Raw genomic sequence first — 23,942 nt, forward strand, 5'->3', positions numbered from 1 at the left:
CCCATTTAATCAGCCTCACGGCCATTGAACTGTAAATACATGAAAAGTACTAGCAATGCTGAATAGAAAATACACAACTTGAGATACTTGGAGTGAGGCACTTTCTCTTCCCAGGAACAGCTTCAGATAAGAAGACTTATAGGGATTTTCAGGAGGGAAAGAGACTTGTTGATAATAGCAGAATAGTCTGAAATATTTTTTCCTTAATATACTGTGTAGTTGCGTGTTGGGAAGTCTACATAAACAATATTGACCCATAAGAAGACCTGGACTTCTTTAAAACAAGTGTTTCTTAGGTAAATGCAAGCACTATGTTTGTTAGACTTACTATTGCATTTAAGCTGATAGTTTCTGTGATAACTTTACAGTTGGTGAAGATGGCCAAGTGAAAATCTGGTCTAAAAGTGGAATGCTGAGATCCACTTTAGCTCAGCAAGGTAAGTTAATGCTTTTTAAAGTGCCATCAGAAATTTTTAATTTAGGACATTATGAAATAAAATCACAGACCCTAAATCTGGCAGTAATGGTTTGTTTAAGGATCTTAAGGCCTAGATATGCTTAACTAAAATTAAATGTAAATCATAGTTGAATAAAGAGGGAACAGGATTTGTAATGAGATGCTTCTCAAAAAAAAAAAAAAAAAGAAATAAATCTTCAAATTAAAAGTATTATTACAACATTTTTAGACAGTAGTTTCAGTTCTGTCCTAAGGATTCTGGAGAGACAAAAGAATTAAAAGTAAAAAAATTTAGTTCTTAATACCAAGCTAAAGACTCTTACGATGAAACTGAAAAATGAGAAGTTATGCCTAGAAAAGCTTTGTAAGAATGCTTGAAAGATGCAAAGTGCATGTAGGCTAGATCCTCTGAACTTCAAAACTCTTAACAGCCCTTGGTTCATCTTCCTAGTTAACCCAGTAACTGTAATTTAGTATATGTAGATAGACCTACTTATGTGAAGATTCCTGCTCTCAGGTTCTTTGTTCTGGGGCAATGGAGCCCTTACCTTGATCTTGGCTTTTTAACTACAGTTTTATGTATACTAGAGCATTTCAGTTATTTAAGTAAATTTAAAATCATTTTATTGTGAAGAACAACAATATAAACTGCAAATATGTATTTATAGAAGTGACATTTGTTACTTTTAACATGCTATTTTTTATAATCATAATTTCTGTCATTCTTGTGCTATTTCAGTAAGATACTCAGCTAGATTTTGTTTTTCATACTTCATACATTGAGATCATATAGCCTTTTGACATTTTTTAAGAAACCACATGCACCTGGGTTGGGTTAAATGTCAGACCCTTATCTGTTTCTAAAACAAATTATCTAAATTCTTTCAACCTGTTGAAGGCATTTTAACCACAGGAGTGAATGTAAAATGTATTTCAGTTCTGTTGAGGAAGTTTATATTCAGATGTGATTTTTTTTTTAATGCTTACAATGTAAAAAGATAAGCCAACTGAACTGTAATTTTTGAAAAAAAGTAAAAAGGTGAAGCACACACTCTTCCTTCACTATTTCTCAGTTGGTATGTTTCGGGGGGGGGGTATGCCTGATTGCTTATTTGAGGTTTGATGACGCTTGTAAAGTAAGACAAATGTTCTAGTTTGAAATATACAAGCTGAATTTTCATTGATTTCTTAGAGTTTCTGCTACATTGTAAAAGTACAGCTGGGTCCCCATGGAAAAATTGTTTTCTCGTATTTGTCTTTTAAGATAAGATCCTGTGAGACTCAGAAACCTTTTAAACATTAAATTTATAGGATTGTATTCCCAGAGGTATCTCTGGGGGATCTACTGACATGCCTGGGATCAAGATAGGATTCTGCAGCTATTGTTATGTTGTTTAAGAGAGGTATATCATGTTTGAGTTAATTTTTCACTTCCTTCATCATCTCCTTAGGAAATGAAAGGATTACTTTTGCTAACATTCTTTCTACTCATTCCAGTCTTTGTATTAGAAAAAAATTTTCAGGCTCTTATCTTCAGATGATGGTCCGCATGCCTTTTCTATCTTTGGATTTTTGTTCACTACAAAACCATGAACATATATTTTTCCCCTTTTTTAGCCTTTGCAGTAATTATATGGAGCACTCTGTCCGCATGTCATTCCATCGTGCCAATGGAACAGAGTAGTTAGTGTGACTGCATAGCTTCTACTGCTTTCAGCCTCAAGTTGTACCATATTGCTCCTGTTCTGTGTTCTTTGAGCCTTGTCTCTTCTTCGTCCTTAGATTATCTTAATATTCTTCCTTTTCGTCCTTTCCCTTAAACTGAAACTCTGTTTTTTAAAAATGCTGTAGTTAACAATCCTTTGGACTTCCAGCAGACACAACCTGCTGATGTTTTGCTGAAGTCTTTTTTTTTTTCATGGATCTTTTTGGTATATATTGGGAAGTCATGCGTTTATGCTTAAAGCAGTATTTCTCTGTGTGTTCTATGATATATATACTGCAGCATGATGCTGTGCTCAGTGTCTGTGTGTTCCTTTGGAGAAATCCACAGAATTATGAAGAATAGGATGTATGAAGTATTGAAGGTCCACATTTGAAAGAAAAGATGGCTCTACCAGAAGAAATTTTGATGGTGCTTTGTAGATCCTGACACTAAAAGTGTTTGAGGTGAAGTCTGTCATGGCACAGGAGGCCACCTGCACTGAGTCCTTCTCAGACCAAACATCTGTTTGGAAGGACCAGTGCCGAGTCCACAGTTGCACAGCCTATCTTGAAAGGTCTGTCTAAAATTGTTAACTGCTGAAGTTTGCAAACAAGTGGCTCTCTAACCCTCCCGTTTCTTTAGCCTGTCCCAGTAGTGAAGCTGACTGTTTTGCTGGTAACTGCTCTTACTCCATGATTGGAGAGTCTTCAGGGTGAGCAAGTAGGTAGACCTTATGGGTCCACCCTAAGTATCAACCGCAGAACTATTGTTTCCATGCCACACATTTTACCAGTTTACCTCCAATGGATTTCTAGTTCTTCAGGTGATTTCTTTAAAATTGAACTTTTCATCCAGTCCTCTTAAAACCATACTTTTTTTGAATACTTCTCTTTTTGCCCTGCTGACTTTCTGATGAGCTTCCAGTGACTAGTATGCTGAGTAAGCACCAAGGGTTAATGTGAATGATTGGGGTATAAGTTGCCTTTTTTTGGTTAATGGAAACAAAATCACAGCAGTTGCAATTTAAACAATTACAACATGTTTATTGTGAAGTGGAACTTGTTTTGTAAGGGACAACTGTATTCCAAATGCAGCTCTTATTTTTTTTTTGTGTTGCCACAGAGTGAGTGAAAGTTGTCTGACTTACTGTTTTGAGTCCTGTGAAAGTAAAAAGTCTCACACAGACTTACTGTTGTAATTACCGAAGCATCTGTTGTGGCAGAAAGTGTCAGAGTGACTGCTCTATCACTCCTGCCCTCAACCCTAGCTCTTTCTCTGCTGTATGCATTGGCAGTGGGAATGGTTCACTGGGGATTAACATCTGCTAATAGAGCACAGAGACATGAAGCAGCCCGTCCTGTATGCTTCATGCTGAGATTCCTTCCTCAGATCTCACCTTTTCTGCTCTTCTCACTTCTTTTCTCAAAAAGTATTTTTTCCTGAAGCTGTTTATCATCAATGCAATTCACTGCAGTTTGTCTGTTCTGCTGAATTTTTCTTTCCACAAAAATGCAATGTGTTGGCAGTCTTTTCCCAACCAAGTTCTTGTTAAGTGCAGAAGGAAATGAGTTAACTTAGCTCCTGCTGTTAAGCCCTAGAAATTGTGGTTAAGTAGTCAGCCATCATAAAAAAGTTAAACATTTGGTTTAAATATAAAAGTCTTCTGATTGTTAAATCAGCATTAGTGCAGGACAAAAATTAATTTGTTTAGAATTTCTATACAGCTGGTGACAGAATTTATGTCATTTTCAACATAAAATGCTGCCAGTAGGAAAATAGCTAGTGCCAGATTTACTTAATATACGTTGTATGTTTCTGTGAGTTGTCTCCTATAATGGTTGATGAGTTAAAAAAAAAAATACATCATTCTGTATTTCTGAAAAACGTAAAATAAATGCCTTCCTAAAAGAAAATATATGAAGTATAAAGATGTTCAGGAGCAATGAGACCAGCTCTCAGTTTAGAATTTGAATACTTGGAAGATCTAATGAAGTTTGGTGTGCTGAACTGATTTGTTGTAATGAAGATAGTTTTTTGTTCAGAGAGAAAATTCAGAGGCTTAAGTAGTTAAGGTATTGGATTGTTTTAGGATGGTTGATATAGCAGCTTAGTCACTTAAGTATCTGAATCTCATCAAAATATTCTCATAAAAAGATATTTCTGAGTCATTTTTTGCAGTGCAACTTAATATGCCAATTGTGCCAATTTTACCTTGTAAAAACATTTCTTAAGCCTTTGGTTGGGGAGGGAGGGCTATTACCATAAATTAAAGATAGGTTAAAAATTATTTGATCAGTTTTAATTCGTTTGATCGATTTGATACTTAGCAGTTGAAATATGCAAGAGTCCCTAGGAAGTGTGTATCTCGGAGAACGTATTTCCATTTTCCTCTACTAAAATTATAAAATCGTCAAATACAGACATTTAGATTGTACTAGTTGCTCTTCCTGAGGTTTTTTATTTCTCAAACACAGCTTTCAGGGTATAGGTCAGTTGTGTTGATGTGCTACTTGAGGTTCATTGCCTAACCTCCACATCTAATCTGTAAAGAGATGGCTCTCCTTCAGGTCCCATGTCCTGTGTGTAAGCTGCACATGGTATCTTAGTGTATCCCAGGTGCACTACATCACTTACGTACTTGTGTTTAGACAATTGAATAAAGGTATCAGTTCTGTAAGTGAGAATATTAAGGCTCTTAGAGAAGACCAGAAGCCTGAAATAAGTCGTCTTTTTCCATTTCAGAAGGTATGGAAGCACATTTTACGAACAGTGAAGAGAATTGTCTGATAGGGATGTGCACGCAGTCCGCCTCCTTGCAGTTTTATATGCACTGTACGTTGAAATGGTGCTGAAACTTGCTGTCCGTTGCTGCAGGGCTTTTGCTGTGATAGAAATAAATGTTTGGACATGTTCTTACTTTATTTTATTTACAAGGAATCAAGTACTGTAATACTTTGATTATTCTTCTTCAGGGGAGACTAATCCTGTCAAGTATTATGGAAAATATTTGCATAGTTGGCAAGTCTGTTTTTTTGTTGGTTTTTCCATGTAATTTTTCACTTTCCTCTATTTTCAAAAAAGGTAATTTGAAAACTGCAACATGACAGGATTTTAAAATGGAACAGTCAGCTTTGTTCTGGATATGCATTCTGGAATTCTCAATCTGCAGAAAAGTATTTTCAGTTAATTGGGGAGAAATCTGTGGGCCACTCTTTCTAGTTTTATTTGTTGTCACTGGTTTTGTCAGTTGCTTGTGTATGGGACTTTTGGGTTTTTATATGTGCCGCAAAACAAAAATATGTATTATGTTAGAGACTTAATAATGAAGCCTTAACATCTTATGAAGAATAATGTAGGTGCAATACAAAGCTTTTTTTTCTCACATTTGTGTTCAGTCTCATCACTGTAGGTGAAAATAGCTATTTTCTCCTGTCTGTGGACAAATATGAAGATAACTGTTGTCATGCTGATTTTCTGTATCTCTTAAATGACAACTGTGAATGAAATTGCATCAGAGTATAAAAGATTAGGTAGAAAATATTATATGTATGTATTACATAAATATATCTTATGAATATACGATATAAAATGAATGTTCATTTTCTGGAGTTGTGTAAAACTGTGTATTAAAAGTTTTACAGATTAGCATGGTAAATGGCAATACATAATGAAGTTTGGGAAAGATGCAGTAGTAAAACCACAACATTAATATGATAGGTGGTGGCATGCTGTGCCATCTATCTTGCTTCCTGGACTTACTTTTGGTACAGACATTTGCTGTTTTTAAATTAGGTATTGGTCGGCATCACAGTTAGTGGTCCCAGTATTGGATTTAATTGTATTGTTGGTTTTCTCGTAAACAAGTTTGAAGGGATTTCAAGGTAAACATGGAACGGTTTTGTAAGTATTTGTAGGAAGTGTCAGCAGACTAAACAGTTAGCAAGAGAAAAGATCTGAAGATCTGACAGCTGGGAATTGAAAGCTGACTTTGTGGACTGGTCAGTTAGGAAGGGTTAACATTTTAATACTAAATGACAGGTAGACCTTAGAAGCAACTGTCCAGGAAAGGCTTTCTTTGATACAGTAGAGAAAATTGTACAAATGGAAAGGGCAGCACAAATCTTTGCAGTGGGCTGGTTAACCATGAGATGGGGATCAGCACATTGAGGTGTGAGAGAGGCACCTGAAAGATTAAAGTTGAGGTGAGAAGGACAATGTCCTCTTATTTTGCCCAGCCATATCTTGGAATAAATTGATCATTTGGGGTCTTTTTAAGAGTGGGGAAACAAAAACAATTGGGAGTATATACATGAGGTTCAGTGAAGTGGAAGAAACAAAATTATCTAGTTATGAAGATTGACTGAAGAAGAAATCTTATAATAGAAGAAGAAATTAGGTAATTTCAGTTCTTCCAGAGATGGTTTTAGAGAGATTATGAAATGAAGAAACAAGTAGTAAATGTAGTCAGAATCTGCTGGAATAGACAGCAATAAAATTCATGGGTCTTAAGTGATGCATAGAAAAAATTGCATTACGAGAAAAGGAGATGGCTGCAGCAGTAGTAAAGTCATGCATGTTTTCAGTAACCCAGATGTATTGGACAAGCCATCAATTCATAATTTGTTTTGCATAGAGTTGATTTGTTCAGAGTTAAATTTAGTGTGGCCCATTGAAAGTGGCAAGTGTTTGATGGTTCACTCAGGTGAATTTACCAGGACTTCACTCTGTGTATTTGTATTTCCTTGAGGAGCATTGGGAGGGTGCGCAGTGTAAGTCTTTAGACTTGTCCTTCTGGGTTGCATCTGTTTCTTACTGCTGTTTCTGTGGCTGTCTAAAACATGAAGTGAACCAGCGAACACGGCCGTAAGTGCAGTCAGAGGAAGTGGGGAGGGCAGACAGTTGCCCCTAGTTTGACATTCTCCCACTTCTGAATTTTTCGGTGTATGATTTTGAATAAACCACTTGAAGTGGTGATAGCAGTGTCTACATAATTTGATCAGGTAAGTCATAAGAAACATTTCTTTCTGTGTTTCTACAGGAAGACCAGTGTATTCAGTAGCCTGGGGACCTGATTCTGGAAAAATTCTCTATACTTCAGGAAAGCAGTTGATTATTAAACCTCTTCAGCCAAATGCTAAAGTTTTGCAGGTATCATTAATACATTAAGGTTGTCTCCTGCAGCCATGTTAAAACTTTTCTCAGTTATTTAGATTTTTGGCAAACATAAAGTGTTTGTACTAAAATCTTCCATGAGTACTGCTCATCCCCCTCACCCCCTTTTTAGTTTTGGTTTAGGGTTTTTTTTTTCAGAATAAAGAGTTTGCCCATTTCTCTTTTAAAAAAAAAAAGCTGCTGTGGATATTCTTCAGGCATGTGATTAAGCATTTCTCTTTTCGTAAATGAAGAAAAAGTGAAAAGATACAGAAGCCTTTCCCTTTTTATTTGTTAAGAAAAGGCAGAAAGATACAGAAGCAAGTGTTTGGAATGTGCTTTTAGTGCAGCTTGTTCTGCTTTTATTCTGCTGTGTCCAGGCTGTATTTAATGTATTTTTCTGCAGAAGACATGACGTCTGTGCATTTGTATTATTGGAAACCCTGGTCTACATCTGAGTATATGAATGCTAGTAAATGATGCATGATACATATTAAAAATAGAAGTTATCAGAATTATTGCATTTATGTTTATTTTTTTCTGTTTCAGTGGAAAGCCCATGATGGACTTATTCTAAAAACTGACTGGAACTCAGTTAATGATCTTATTCTTTCTGCAGGTGAAGATTGTAAATACAAGGTGAGTACTGTTTAACTTTTTAGGGAAACTAAATGACAAAAAAAATTAATGGGTGTTCTGTCATTTTCTAGTTTTAGTAGTACTTGGAAGTTCAAAATTAAATAAGAATTCTTTCAGTTTTCAAGAAAAAACTTGTTACCCTAAGTTAATGTATCTCACTCTGTCTAGTAACATAAAATCAGATTTTTATTTTTTTTTCTTAATATGGCAGAATGAAAATAGAGTGAAATGCAAGTGAAACAAACTCCAGAAGCAAAATATGCAGAAATATAGAAATGATTACTTGAAATAGTATAAGCTATGATATATACTGAAAAAAAGTAATGATATACATAATTAGAGGAGATAGAGCTACGGTTTTCTATTACAGGATTATTAGTGAATCCCTTTGGAAATTTTTTGGTTAGGATGTTCTGTATCCAAAATAGAAAGCACATACTGTGTTTCTTACCTTAAGTAGGAACTTGGTAATTGTATATTGGTTCTAGCATTCTCTAAGTGTATATTGGCTGTGATAAATACATACACAATGAAGAAATTTTAAAAAATTATCAAAGTGTTAAAATCAAATGACTTCAGTCTGTGAGTTGGCTTCCTGGTATTCTGTTGATTTCAATCAGTGAGAAAACATTGATCTGGAAATTTGCAGAGTTACAAATGTTGGGAAATGAGTGCAAATTGAATAAATGTGGTTATTTTACAGACTTACAGTAATTTGCAAGAAATAAAACCCATTAGTTCAAAATATTTTATACAGAATAACATAATATTCGCCATAGCAGAAAAGTGAAGTCTATTGCATTAAACAAACCAATATTGATTAGAAACAACATGTAATGAAAAGTGAACTATAATGCAGTTTTTGTATAAAACTCTAATAAAATGGTAAAAGTTTTTTCTAGTTCCACTAAAAGGCAGTGAAATAACTTAGTGTATTTCTGCAATTTCTATGATCAAGAGGGAAAGTAATAGCTCTAGAATAATGAAAAATACACCCAAACTGTGTTCATATATGTATATATGTGTGTGTATTTTATTTTTTTTTTAAGGTTTGGGACAGTTATGGACGTTTATTGTACAGCTCACAGCTCCATGAGTATCCTATAACATCTGTTGCCTGGGCTGTGGATGGAGAATTATTTGCTGTGGGATCTTTTCATACTTTGCGTCTATGCGATAAAACTGGGGTAAGTAACAGCTCTGAGAAATAGCAGATGCGGAATTGTACAAATTTATTGATAACACAGTGAATATTCTTGATTTATATGGACAGGTGGGTATTTTTATTAGCAAAAACTAGTCATGACTTCCGGCACCTTTCTACTATGTGTATCTGACTATTGTCTTGATATGCTTAGCTTCACTTCTCAATATGTTTTGGTTTGGATAAAAAAATTTTATAAAATTTTGCTGCTCAGGACATTAACTGTTTCTGGGCATTTTTTAGCTTTTTTCCTTAAAACCCAAAAGAGTTTACAAGCATGTCATGTGAGGCAATCATAAAATGCAGTTATTAACCATGAAAAGCAAGGAGCCTATAACAATAGCCTATCTTTAAAATGGATGCAGAAGAACAGTGTCCTGTGCTTTTATTATTTAGATTTTTTCCTTAAAAAATACTAAGTTGACAAGCACATCTCATGAGGAGATCACCAAATGCAGTTGTTAGGCATTAGAAATGACAAGGCTAAAGCAGGAGTAAAAGAGGATGTTAGAGAACATTCATGCTACTTCTGATGTCTAGACAGGGCACAGGTTTTCCAGCTAAAGACATTCTTTAATCCTCTCATCTGTGTGTCTCTATTACTATTCCTCTATTACTGCTAGAGAGAAGAAAGGCTCCAAAGGTATCTCCTTTAGTTTCTCTTCTCTCTCTCTTTTTTTTTCTCTTTTTTTTTAATTAAAATTAACACTGTTTTGTCTACCTTCATTAGTACTCTAAATTTGCCCAGACCACAGATTGACCCAATTGTCTCTGGGGAATTTCTTGTGGTTCTGCAGTGATTTGTTCAGCCTCGTGTTGCATAGAACCTTGCTGTTTTGGAACTTCTATTGTCCCATTTTCTATCTCTTTTCTTCTTGTCTTTGTTACTGTTTGGCTTACACTGGGAGAACAGTATTTGCTGTGATGTTTTTGGACACTGCAGTCACGGTTCTCCTTAGCATGAACTTGGACTACGTGTTTCAAGTATTTTTACATTAGTGAAAAAGAGCCTGTAAAAATTGTGTGAGAAAAGGTGTTCAGGAAAAGACCTCTGAGTCTTCATATTTCATTTCCTATACTGATTCTGATTTCACTGATCTTCACTGGCAGAGTAAGTGTAAGGTAGGCATTAAATTAGAAATGGAGGTTGCTGCTATTTTCTGTGCCTTTTCCTCTTACTTGCTTAGAAAAAATCCTAATGCTACTTCGTCTGTATAAGTAAAATTTTATTATAATACTCTTGAAAACAAAAGTACTTGCATGCAATTTTCGTTCGGAATGTATTAATTTTCTGATTTTTTACAAAGTTGGTTTATTTTAATATCTACATTTTTAGTATCTTTATGTTAAAGAGATTTTTGTTACCTAACAAACACACTAGGAAGTTAGAAAAGTAAAGCAGTGAATAAAATTGGACCCTAAAGCATGAACTTGTGTGAGAGGTTGGATTACTACTCACATAAGTAAAAAAGATTCTGAAATAGGTATGAAAATAATGAAGTAAAGAAGATATTTTCTGTCTCTTTGGTATAACACTGGAGAGAAGATTGCAGTTTCCATCCTCAAATGTTCTTCATCGTTGAAATTATACTTTTAATTTACTGTTAGATTTGTTTGCATTGGTTTTGTTCAAAATTGGATACTGTTTCTCCTTGCAGAAGAAAATGGAAAAATTGTCTCTTTATGTGCAGTCATAAATATTTTGCAGTCATGCCTCAGCTGTTAGAGGGTGAACACTGAGATGATTGTTAAATGGTTACATCACCAGTGGGGACACCTCTTCCTCTCCCTGGCATTCTTCTGGCTGGGTTAATGTTAGGCACTGATTGTGGGATTTTTTCACCCATCTTTACCAGCTTGGTGCACCTATCTGCTGATACACCTGCTGCTTTTCTTTGGGAGGGTCCTTTAGGATTTCCTCAAGACTTTTGTCCCTAGGCAAGGTGGATTGGAAGATTTTTCTCCGTTTCAGTATGACACTTAACTCCACTTATTATGTAATTAAAAAAGCAATCTACCCCGACTGTCACCTTTCCATCTCCCGGGGTAAATATGCTGTTGTACAAGTATTTATATACACATACCATATTTCACCTCATGAAGCCAAATAAAGTATATTTGTGTAAATGTCTATCAGGATAATTACATCTGTGTTGGAAGACATTATGTAACATACACTGGTTTAAACAATCAGACTAGCCATTAGTATTTTCTTAAAACAGCCTTTTAAACCATGCCTTCTTCTTCTACAGTCACTTTCTATCTCCTTTCCAAGTACTGGGATTAGTGTGCTGTATCCGCAAGTGGTAAACTGAAATAAATACACACTTGTATGGGCAAGGCTAGCAATTTAAATTGCATTTTGCACTCAGTGGAGATTTCTGCTTAAATGTGGCAAAGATTGCACATTTAAGGTGCAGTGGAAATGGAAGAAAAATACCAGACTTGGTTGGGGGGTTTTTTGCTGTCATTTATGCTGTTTTGTAACGTATAGCTTGTGATTCTAATCCACAGGGCCTTACTGTTTTTCTTGCTAGTTATTATGTAGTATTATTTACTGTAAATATTTTTCCAGTTCCTGATAGCTGAAAATCAGTAATTCTTTAATCAGCACTGAATATTGAACAGGCTTGTGGACTTTGAAAATGTTAATGCAGATAGATTTATTTTTTCATAAAATTAAGTGTTCTTTTACCTGGTTTATTAATCAACTTCAAAGAAAGACAGACAGTAGCTAGTGCCAGATGCTTTTGTCTGTTTAGCAGCTACCAATGATAATTTATTATCTTTAAAAGTCATGATTTTTCATGAAAGTTTCTTTCCTGCCATTGAATGTAAATAGTTGCTAAAGAAGTAGCTTTGCTAGTATTGAGGGTAAAGGGAGAATGATTCACATACCACCAGAATGATGGAGTTTGAAGAGAACCAGACCTGGCTTTTACTGGTCAACATAGACATTTTTATTATGTCTGATGTAATGGAACTGTATTGGCAAATTGCTCCTCAGGGAGCCATCAGGCAATATATATATATATTTATATATATCATTAACTCTTCTCTAGCATGTGTTCAGTTTGGGAGCATAATTAAATTAAATTCTGTTAGTATATGTTCTTTTCCCCTTTTCTTTCTACCTGAACACTTGGTTATAACAGCTTTGTGTTAAAAAAAAAATCCTACAAATCTAATAATCTTTTAGAAATTTTATTTCTTTGTTTAAAAATCACTTTTACTCCAATAGCATTATGTAGGTAACATAATTATGCCTGTCCTACAGAATATCAAACAAAATATATTTAATGTTGAAATTCATTAACTGCTTTAGTGCCCATGATCATTAATCCTGCCAAGATAGCTAAGGTTAATGTATACATATATTGAAATGTAAAGCTGGATGGATTAATAAATAGACTTAAGCCTTCCTGATGTTCACAGCTTTTGAGAATCTAATCACTTGGATTGGGTGCAGTGCTTAAGAAGTTCATTTATGTAAGCTATTTCCTGTGGCTCTGCATGCTTCCCTTGACATTACTGATCAGGTCAAAATATTTACAGAGTAAGAGATGGTAAGAATGACTGAAATTCAGTGACTCCTCCTTGCCCATTCCACTCACATATAACTGTCTTAGATGGACCATACCCATCTGCTCCAAAGACAGGTTGCTTTTCCAGTGCCTTTTAGACTAAAAGGATAATTGATAAAAAAAATTTAAAGTGAAACACTGGTGAAATTAATCCTTTTAGAATTGTCAGCAAAAGTTAGTAAATATGAAGATCAAATTTAGTTTTTAATAACATCAAATGCATTGAGGAGGCCTTTTAGATTTTATTCTGTTAATGATTTATTTACCCTTAATGGGGATTGATCAGTTTGATTTGATTTTTGGAAGTTGTTATTTTCCAAATAAATTGTGCATTTCTTGTTGAACATTTTTTTGTCTTTTTTTTTTTCTACAATCTGTTTTCATAAGTTTATGTTTGTTTGACTGTTAAATTTTGTTCTTTGATTTACTTCTATCTTGATTTCATTACTAGGCTTAGCAAATGCTTTGTAGTGAAAGCAATTCTCTGCATAAATCTGTAAATTTATGTTTTTTAATGATTATGCACACTCTGCAAATTTTCTCTTTTATTGCTGAATGAATTGTGAGCATTTTACTAGACTGGTAGTTTGCAGATTTGACAGACTCCATTACACATGGTTTTTTATATTCCGTGGCTGTTCCATAGCAAGCCACAGAATATCTAATACCTAATGGTTAAATATCTAATTTTACTAGAAATCCTATAAAAAACATTTGGCAAACTTACTAAATTTAGGGAATATTGCTTAATATCTTTGGGAGATAAAACATTCTGCCACCCCATTTAAAACAAGTGTGAGTATGGTGTTACGCCTAAAAAATACTGAATTTTGTGGTCTCATGTTTCTGTTCAGCTTTTTCTCAAAAAGATGCAGACTTGAACTTAATGAAAGTCGATTACATTAGTTTGATATCCAGGGTTGGTCATGGTTAACTATTGTTAATATAGTTAACATATTTAGCATGTTATATGTTAAATAGTTAGCAGTGTTTGTCCTTTTTTCCTTATTTTTTTTAAAACTATTGACAGATGAGGGAAAAAAAGCATCTAAGAATTTTGAAACTACAATGCAGCAGGTATCTACAGGGAAGCTTTGAAAATAATTTAAGTGTAGCATTAAAGCTGTGATTTTCATTTAGGACAGTAAATTGTGTAACTAATACAAAATTTGTCCTTTAAAATAATGCTAGATATTATACAAATGTGAAAGAGCAGGATTTTAAAAGTGTATATAGGCAGTGCAAGTATTTTTGTATTACCCTGATAGTGCTGAATTGCCCTAAACTAGAGTACTATGAAACCCCAAGCAAATCTGTTTTCTATTGAGTTACAATGAGCTTTGATCCCATTACATTTAGTTTTAGTCTTTTTCACAGAAATATGCATTTGGCAGTGTAACAAAAATAAGTGGAGGTTTTTTTCTGTGCTGTCTCTATTTCGTCTACCTTTGTTAGTCATCTTCCTGAGTTCTTTGTAGCTCAATAAAAGAATAAATATTACAAATAGGTTTCCCATGGAGTTATGTTGTTGACCAGTTCTTTCCAAGTTGGCATATTTTAATTTATTGGAATTGGTTAATGTAACTTCTGGAAGGAAATGAAAATGTGGATCATCTATGGAAGTAATAATGTATTTAAAGAAGTGCATCAATGTTTCATTTTCTCAGGTTAAAAATTTATATGGGAGTTTGTCATACTGTGTTTAGTTCTTTGGTCTAATAATTGTAAATATGTGCTTGGATTTCTGGAGAATTTTAGATATTCTCTGTTTTGCTTTGTTTTTCTAATACACAGCTTTGTACCTTACATTGAGGTTGTGGCTTAGTTCTTGATAATTCACATTAATTACTGGGGTCAAGTCCAACAAAAGTTTAAAGCAGCAACAGGAATCCTTCATAGTTCTATGCTTCAGTAGTTGTGTCAAGGATAGTTTCTCCTCTTCAGGTAAACTGTCCTGTATTCACATGTAGCACTGCATTTCCTTACCTTCTGTTAGACATATTGTCTGTGGTTTGTAGAGTATTTTGTGGAATCCTGTGGGGTAGAAATTGAAAGCCTAATAAGTCTTATATTGTAAATTACTTAGTAAAATTTTGGCAGGGAGTGGGGGGAAAGGGTGGGTATGTATATAGACATACATACATATATATTTCCCACAAGCTAACTCCAGATATGTGTGCATATTCTGGTGTTTCTAATGAAACTAAGTATTTATTTGCTTTTTATAACTGATTTTTTAAATCTTGTAAGATTCAATTTGCCTTCCATTGCATCAGAGACTTAATAGTAATTTTCTGATGAGAAGTTCCTGGGCAGTTTGCATTGAAGTGTCAGTTCATCACTCAGGCGTAGTGAGAGTTGATTGCCAGCTTTTAATGGACATTCTGACTATAATATATTTTCACAAGCCAGCTACCTCTGCACTAATATGGAATGCCCTGTGGGACACAAGGAAAACTGACCCTTCACTGGAGAGAGAGAAGAAAAAAAAATTAGAAAAAAAAGAAAAAAAAAGAATAGAGGTCCTTAGTTTCAGAGGACCTGAACCTTTCAGTGTTGGACTTGGATGAGAGGCTGGTTCTAGCATAATCATCGTGTTTTATAACAGCTGGGACATAAGAGGAGCATGTATTTGCTGTTAGTCGATTCTAAACTTTGATTCCTGGAATGGATTGTAGGGGAGATTGCACATTTTCTTTTCATAAAAAAAGGCAAAATAATAGCCACAGATTGTTTTTAAAGTCAGTGGATTAGGTATGCTATGTAGATTCTGACATCATGGGGAGGTTCAGCAGTATCAGCTTTAGCTTAGCTTATGTCAGTATTCCCTGTTCAAAACTCCACATATGGAGCCGAAACAGAGACAAGCCAGTGTCCTTTGCACAGCTGACATCAGTATTACTGTTGTAATTTAAAATACAAGAAAATACTCCATCTTCACTATGCATTTTTTCAAAACGATTATGGGATAACCATTTTTAATTTACTTCATTCAGTCCAGAAATAATAACTAACTAGATCTTTTGTATTGAGACTTGGAGCATCAGTATTGTGGATGTGAAAAAGACCGTCCTTCTTCCTGGGACACAGAGTTCTCTGAATCTGCTCATTGGAATAATTTCACCAACATCTCAAAAGCCTACTCAGTTTCTATGGAAGCCAGACAGTATTCAATGACCATAGTACTTAATCTTTTTTACTACATTGTGCAATCGGAAAAGGGAAGCTTAAGTTACTGCGTTTATGTATTTATTTAATATAATGAAACTTTTATAACTACTAGTTTTGTTCTTGGTTTTTGTTGAATTAAATAAAAAATTATGATGGTGGAAAAGTATAAGCCAAACAGTAATACCACAGTATAATATTGCAGTTAATGTTAGAACAACATTCATACAGTCATTCATATAGTCATATTCCTACTCTTTTTTTTTTTAAATTTTCTTTTTAAACTCAGTGTATCTAGGAAATACATAACAGATACTTTTTTTTTTAAATTGTTCTATCTTGTAAATGGAGAGCTAAATGATTTTTATTACAATATCTTGTGTACATGATAAATGTACCCGACATCTGGAGAGAATATGAATCATTGGAGTGGTCTGAATAATACTGAGAGCTTTCAGAAGTAACTGGAAAATAAAACTTTAATTGCTTTATATATTAAAAAAAAAAAAAAAGAAAAGGTTGTAATCTGGAAACATTTTACAGAGTATTACCTGGAAAAAAGACTTCTGGTTTTGAAAAGTAGTTTTGGAAATGTATTCTCTCAGAGCTGCAGTGTATTTGTTGTGCACAAAGTAGCAGCACCAAAGCCACATTCTTTAAGCTCCTTAAACTGGTTCTTAGTTGATGGCTTGATGCCCCTTTATTCTGACTGATGGGTATATTCTTGATCTAAGGGAAATGACCTTAGAAACAGCCTTGTCTTTTGGGGAGGATCCCAATATTCAGTTTTGAAATAGTACTGCTTGAAACTGTTCTCAGACAGATCACATCTGGCCTGCTGTGAAAAATATCTCTCAAATGCAGGACATTTATAGAGTGTTCTCCGAGTGTGCTTGTTACTGTCATTTCTTCTACAACCTCAAGAGCTTACTCATTTGCCATGTAAGGATGTCAGACAGTTAAATAGTGTGCTTCTAATTACTATAGAATGTTTCATACAGAATTCAGGCCATTGAGACAGAAGAATTAAGTTGTGGCCTTTTCTCCAAAAATTGCAATTGCCTTCCCCAGCTGCAGATCATATAGACAGGGAATGGCATGTCTGTCAGCCAAGAGGCATGGAAGCTGAAGCCTTAAAATTGAGTGCTTGAAATTGGAAGTTCAGTCAGTGCCGACATTGTCTTTCACTCTCCCTTACACGTGTAGGCAGTAAAAGAGCCTTAATGCAGGTCATCTTATATAGTATTCTGCAAATCATTAGCACAACTGGAAGGTTGAATTTCATCCCATTGTGTTTCCTTGCTATCAAACGTTTAAATCTGGCACCTTTATTTTACTATAATTCTGATTTCATGAAGACTTTGTGTGAGAGACTTGCTGTTTCTTGGGTTTTGTGTGTACTGCAAAAGAAATCAGAATATGAAATGTGTTAGATACATTAGGTGAGCATTTTCTTCCAACTGTCTCCCCTCTAGTATAATATTATGTATCCAAAAGTCATAAGAATCTGATGTCTACATTTAACTTCAGTCATGTTTTTTCTTACTGATTTGATTTGAAGATTTCACATGTATTTGAATGTATAGGTAGTTCTTCAACTGCTAAAGGTTTTTTAAAATACTATGTTACATAGCTCTGAGGAGGCAGGAGTTGAGAGTTGCTTCTTGTTTTAAAACCTGATTTAATGCCTTCCTAAAAGTCCTTAAAAAGGTTATTTAATTTGTTGTTATCGATGGTCAGGGAAGCAGTTGTTTGGAGATTCGGGATGATTTGTATGAACTGTATTTCTGATATACAAGAAAAAACAAGTGTCTTGGTCAGAAAATTATTCTAGTTTTGATAGACGTATATTATGGTCTGAAAATTCATCCATTTTTTTACAAGAGTGTATTAATAAGTATCCAGATAAAATGTAGGGAAGTCTCATATATAAGGCTGGAGGAATTTAGGAATAAAGTTCTTTGCTGGAAGAAATTCAAATATTAAAAAGGAATAAAATTAGATTTAGTGTAAATGGAAGTTTCTCTCGTAACTACATTCATGCCATGGATCAGAAGGAAAAAAAAAAAGCAAATGCTCTGTTTAATACCTCTTCCTTGTTCTTTGTGCTAGGGGGATTTATAATTTTACTCTTTGCAATGCTAACAGCTTGGAAATATGAGAGGATATCAAAAGTTAAGAAATCACATGATGCTTCATTAATGGTCTTCCTCTGCCTTTGCATCCTCATTGCACTGGAGCAGGCAATTCCATATTGCTGCATGGGCAGGATGTGGGGCAGTGCGTCCTGGGCAGAGGCAGACAAGGAATTAAAATGTTAGATGCAACTTACAAGCTGTTGCTAGAGAGTATAAAGCTCCTTAGTTATTTTTATTAAAAGCATCTTGAATGAGCCAGCCCACAATTCATAAACTGCTGTGTAATCTCTGGTATCCTTTGCCAGAGGCTGGCCAGCTGCCTGTCTCCTGGTCCCTGAATCCCTACTGATCTGCAGGTTTGTAACTGCTGCTTTCACATCTTCCTCCTAGCCAAACAATTTTGGGCCTCCGTTTAAAAAGCAGCAAACCAAAGTGATAACCATATTTTAATAGCCATAGATGGTGTAAAGCAGTAGTAGAAGATGAAGGAAGATACTGGCCATAGTACGCGGAAATGCATTATTTAGGTCCAAGGAAGCCTTTCCACCTTGCGCAATCCAGTTAGCAAATATACAATACGGAAAGTTTTGTCTACTATTTGAATTTGTAGCTGCATAGGAAAGGAGGTACACTGCTTGCTTTGATAATAGGATTCGGAAATAAAGTTATTTGACATGTTCCTTCACAACATTAAACTGTGATACTCCTCTGTGAGCCCCTCTGAACTAGTCTAAGGTGAATGCAATGCGCAGAACTGTTGTTTCTAGCTCTCTCCAGAGCTAGACCCAGTGTCACTACTTTGATTGCAGTATTGTTTCAATCTCTTGCTTTTACTGAAAGCATAGCAACTGAAAATTTTTAATACATGCTTCCCCTGTACAACAACATAGACTAGAGAAAAAGGCAAGGTATCAAGCTGCTTTTTTTTATGTTAGGAAGAGATCAGTATTCAGGCTTTGCTTTCAGAGCTTTCCTAATCCACCAATTCCCTTATGTTGGAAGCACAGAGAAGCAACACAAGAGCTTTGCAGTTCTCTCTGTGCTGGGATAGGAGTACCTTCTTTAAGTAGTCTGATTTTGCCCAGGCCTTGTTCCTTCTGTATTCAGGAACTGCTGTCACTGCAGCATAAACTGAATGCATTACACTTACGACCATAGCCCCTGGCACTTGTGTAACCTATATAATTGGTTCTAAGTACATTTGCTTAATTTTAATGTATTGATAGTCTACATTTATAGTAAGTACACTTTCATTATATTGTGACTAGATAACTTCTAGTTAATGTACTTCAGGCATTGTGACATTTTTCATTTCTGCCATACCTGATGGCTTTCCTTTTTGTATTCCCGTTTGTTAAGAGTCTGGCTTAGTTCATTGACATTTCTTTAAAAATGTAAACCTGCAAATCTATTTATTACAATGAATCATTTCCAAAAAGTACTAAAAGCATTAACAATTCTTTTCTCTTTTTCTGCAAGTGGTCTTACACTTTAGAGAAACCAAACACTGGCAGCATATATAATATTGCTTGGTCTATTGATGGCACTCAACTAGCCGGCGCATGTGGTAATGGACATGTCATTTTTGCCCATGTTGTGGAGCAGCACTGGGAGTGGAAGAACTTTGAAATAACTTTAATTAAGAGGAGAACCATGGAGGTAATCTTTATAGTTCAGAGCTGTGCATTCTCATTATTTGCTTTCTAAGGCTTTTTTTAATACAAAATGGGTATTTTTAATCCTTGACATAACATTACGCTTTTTTTCCCCTGTGTATATATGACTGAAAGCATTTAAGATCATAAAATGGCTAGATTTAGCAAATGGTATAAATAATTATAGTTGTACAGAAGATCAGATCCATGTAAACTAAACCATACCCACCAGATGGACCAGGATTACATAACTCAGAAGTACTCTATCCTCTAGAAAAACACAAAGCTCATTTGAAGAGCATGTGAAATTAGCTGTGAGAGGCCACTTACAAGAGAGAACATTTCAAGTGTAATGAAGATGTTTATGCTGAAAAAAATACAAATACATCGGCAAACCCAAAGCATCATATTAAATAGTATTACAGTAACTGTCAGCAAAGGTGAAGCTGCATAACTAGGTTTGGATAATACAGAGTAGTTTATTTAATCTGAATTCATGAGTTGTTTGAAGCACTGATGCATTTTGTGGTAGCTAATACTTTAGTAAGGTTTACAGTATACCTGTTGCTAATGAGCTACGATGAATTTTGCTATCTTAGGGCATTTCCAGATAAATTTGGTGGCTGACTATAACTGTAAAGAGTTGTAATGTGCTTTTCTGCACCACATACTGTATTACAGCCTAGAATCAGATCTCTCAAAGCTACAGAAATTTGTCATCATATAATATACATCAGGTACCTGCATGGTGCTTCCAGCTGAGTACTGAGCAACAGGCATTGACCTCAGTGGGAGCTGCCAAGTCTCAGCACTGCTGGAAATGAAACAGTCCCCTACATGTGGTTTCTGGAGCTTAAGTTTAGGATCCTTCTTTTGAAAAATCATGGCCTGAATCCACATTTAGGTTACCAAATATCTGGGAATTAATACAAAAATATGAATTTTTACCTTCTAATTCACCCTCTGTGTTCTCAGACACTGACTCACAACATTGACTTTCTGAACATGGGGATAATATTTCCATTCTTACAGATTTTCCAGATTACACATTCAGCATTGGATACTTGGCCAATATTTTAAATATCTAAGTCAAGTTCTTAAATTCCTAATTAGGCCCTTAAATGTTTTTTGGAGTCTTGATTCTTTTAATCTTGACTATGTAACTGGGAAAAGTTGTAAACAGAAATGCTGTATTGCAGTTTGATCCAGTGGGTGGGTTAACATGAGTCAGTGTCTGGGAACACAGAAGACGAATTAGCAGGTAGAAATTCATATTTCTTCTTTCATTCCCAGACATCGACTCGTAAGAGATGGGCTCTGTGAATAATCTCCAGGGTGTTTGAATATGCAAACAACTGAGGAAGTATAGCTGACCCTTATTCAGGACTAATTTTTTATTTTATTATTTTATAATAAGTGTTTATAAATATAATGAAGGAAAATATTACCTACAAAATTGTTCAGGATACATTCCTTCTTTCTGAGTACTACAATAGCTAAGTTAATTATGGGCATACTGCTGCAGTGGACATAGAAATTAATATGCCTTTGGAAATAGTTTCTAGGCTTTCATAATAATTGAGTTCAGTCCTTGTTTTGCAATTCATTGCATAATGGAGAAAATGGAAAAGAAGCTACCACATTCAGAATGGTGACATCTTAAGAAAACTCCAACCACATACCCAACAAAATAAACCCCAAATAAACAACCAACCATCCTCCCTGTCATACAGTATCTCCTTAGAGTTCAGCTGCCTAAAATCTTCACGCTCAAAAAAACTTTGTCAGTTACAGGCAGACTATGATTTTCTTGAAACATTGTTTGAGTAAATTTTCACAGTAATGGCAAAGGTACAGCCTGTTAGAATCATAGAACCATAGAATAGTTAGGATTGGAAAGGACCTTAAGATCATCAAGTTCCAACCCCTCTGCCATGGGCAGGGACACCTCACACTAAACCATGACACCCAAGGCCTCGTCCAGCCTGCTCCTGAACACTGCCAGGGATGGAGCATTCACAGCTTCCCCTGGGCAACCCATTCCAGTGTCTCACCACCCTAACAGGAAAGAATTTCCTCCTTATATCCAATCTAAACTTCCCCTGTTTAAGTTTGACCCCATCACCCCTTGTCCTATCACTACAGTCCCTAATGAAGAGTCCCTCCCCAGTATGCCTCTAGGCCCCCCTTAGATACTGGAAGGCTGCTATGAGATCTCCATGCAGCCTTCTCTTTTCCAGGCTGAACAGCCCCAACTTTCTCAGCCTGTCTTCATATGGGAGGTGCTCCAGTCCCCTGATCTTTGTGGCCCTCCTTTGGACTTGTTCCAGCAGTTCCATGTCCTTTTTATGTTGAGGTCACCAGAACTGCACACAATACTCCAGGTGACGTCTCACAGGAGCAGAGTAGAGGGGCAGGATCACCTCATTCAACCTGCTGGTCACGCTCCTTTTGATGCAGCCCAGGATACGGTTGGCTTTCTGGGCTGCGAGCACACACTGAAGCTGGCTCATGTTCATTTTCTCATTGACCGGCACCCCCAAGTCCTTCTCCGCAGGGCTGCTCTGAATCTCTTCTCTGCCCAACCTGTAGCTGTGCCTGGGATTGCTCTGACCCAGGTGTAGGACCTTGCACTTGGCATGGTTAAACTTCATAAGGTTGTCATCAGCCCACCTCACAAGCGTGTCAAGGTCCCTCTGGATGGCATTCCTTCCCTCCAGCGTATCAGCCGAACCACACAGCTTGGTGTCATCGGCAAACTTGCTGAGGGCACACTCAATCCCACTGTCCATGTCAGTGACAAAGATGTTGCGTAAGACTGGTCCCAACACTGATCCCTGAGGGACACCACTCGTTACTGGTCACCAAGGCCATCTCCTAAATTTCCCTTACTTCAGAGTGTGGTACCATTAAAATACGTGCTAGAGTTATTCAACATCTAGGTAATATATCTATCCAAATCTTGGATGTTGCTGAATTGTTTTGATGGGATCACTGCAATATTATATTTCAAATATTTAGATAGTCAGCAACTGAACTGAACACTGAGTCTTAAAATGGGAATTTTCACACTTCCCTGATCTCAGATGGTTTTCTCAACCGCATGTGTAGTATTCTGCTTATACCTTATGTATTCCAAATACATGTTAATTACTGCTTTCTTTTAAGGAACTCCATCCAGTTCTTCATTGTTTATTCAGAGTTTATAGAACCTTTGAGTTTTCACCACTGCTGTGAAAGTGGCTGTTCCTACATAGATATGTTCTGCTAATGGCATGGTAGTACCAGCATGTACTTTTAATAAGACAGAAAATGGTATTTCACTAGTTAGTTTTCATTTCAGTTATTGTCATTTTATTCAGCCACAGTTTTCTTTTGATTAGGTGCACAATGTCATTAATGATGCAGTAGATCTATTGGAATTTCGTGACAGAGTTATTAAGGCCTCTTTGAACTATGGGCATTTGGTTGTTTCAACTTCTCTTCAGTGTTACGTGTTTTCGTAAGTAAAATAAATTCTTGAAGCTGTCTCAAGTTTAACAGGTGTAAGGAGTAGCAGAAACATTGTTTAGAGTACTGTAGTTAATTTTTTAATTTTTTAATTTTTAGCTAATTGAGATACTCTATGGAACCTAGCATCGTCTACAGCAAACTGTTGGAGTATTGTTGCCCTCACCCTGTCATCTTTTCAGCTTCTTGCTGGTGCTATGCCTGCCTGTTCGTTTGGCTACAAAAATTTGGCAGCCTTTCTTTTTATGTAGAGGCAGCAGGAATAGTGGCTGGGTGTATCTGTGCCTCCATCTAGGGACTCCTTTTTTTCAGTATTGCTTCTGGCATGCAGTTATTTTGGAACAGAATAGGAAGGATTCAATCCTGCATCACATTTTAAGAACATGATACTCTTTCATATGCTGATATTTAAACTTTACTCCTAAAGTCATTTACCTCTTCAATGTCATGACTAATGCTAAACAGTAACACAGCCTGTAATAGAGCACACAGGAGAGGGGCTCTTTCTTACCTCCAGATGACTGTAAAAGAGTTGAACCACAATTCAGAAATATTTAAAAAACACATTTGTAAGTATGATTTTGCTGCTTACTAAGACTTCTAGGTTAGCCGCTGGTAGTGTGAAGGGGTGCAAACATGAAAGCAGAAGTGTTACTGGATCATACTGCATAGTTGTCAGTGTTACTTGGCTTCCCAAATGCTATTTTCCTTTTGAAGACCTCCCTTTTTAG

General features: G+C 35.7%; 1 protein-coding gene across 1 annotated transcript in view; it reads left to right on the forward strand.

Annotated features, from left to right (window-relative positions):
* Positions 1-23,942, forward strand: part of IFT80 (intraflagellar transport 80) — a 52,955-nt gene that overhangs the window by 12,088 nt on the left and 16,925 nt on the right. The window contains exons 4-9 of the mRNA XM_057421802.1: positions 369-437; positions 7,201-7,310; positions 7,863-7,952; positions 9,002-9,139; positions 19,526-19,705; positions 23,085-23,203. Of these exons, the coding sequence (XP_057277785.1) occupies positions 369-437; positions 7,201-7,310; positions 7,863-7,952; positions 9,002-9,139; positions 19,526-19,705; positions 23,085-23,203 (706 nt within the window). The remainder of the gene's footprint in view (positions 1-368; positions 438-7,200; positions 7,311-7,862; positions 7,953-9,001; positions 9,140-19,525; positions 19,706-23,084; positions 23,204-23,942) is intronic.

This window comes from Pezoporus wallicus, unplaced genomic scaffold, assembly GCF_028554395.1.
Source record: "Pezoporus wallicus isolate ANWC-B61680 ecotype Strahan unplaced genomic scaffold, APGP_CSIRO_Pwel_v1 scaffold_7402, whole genome shotgun sequence".
In the NCBI taxonomy this organism is placed as follows: domain Eukaryota; kingdom Metazoa; phylum Chordata; class Aves; order Psittaciformes; family Psittacidae; genus Pezoporus; species Pezoporus wallicus.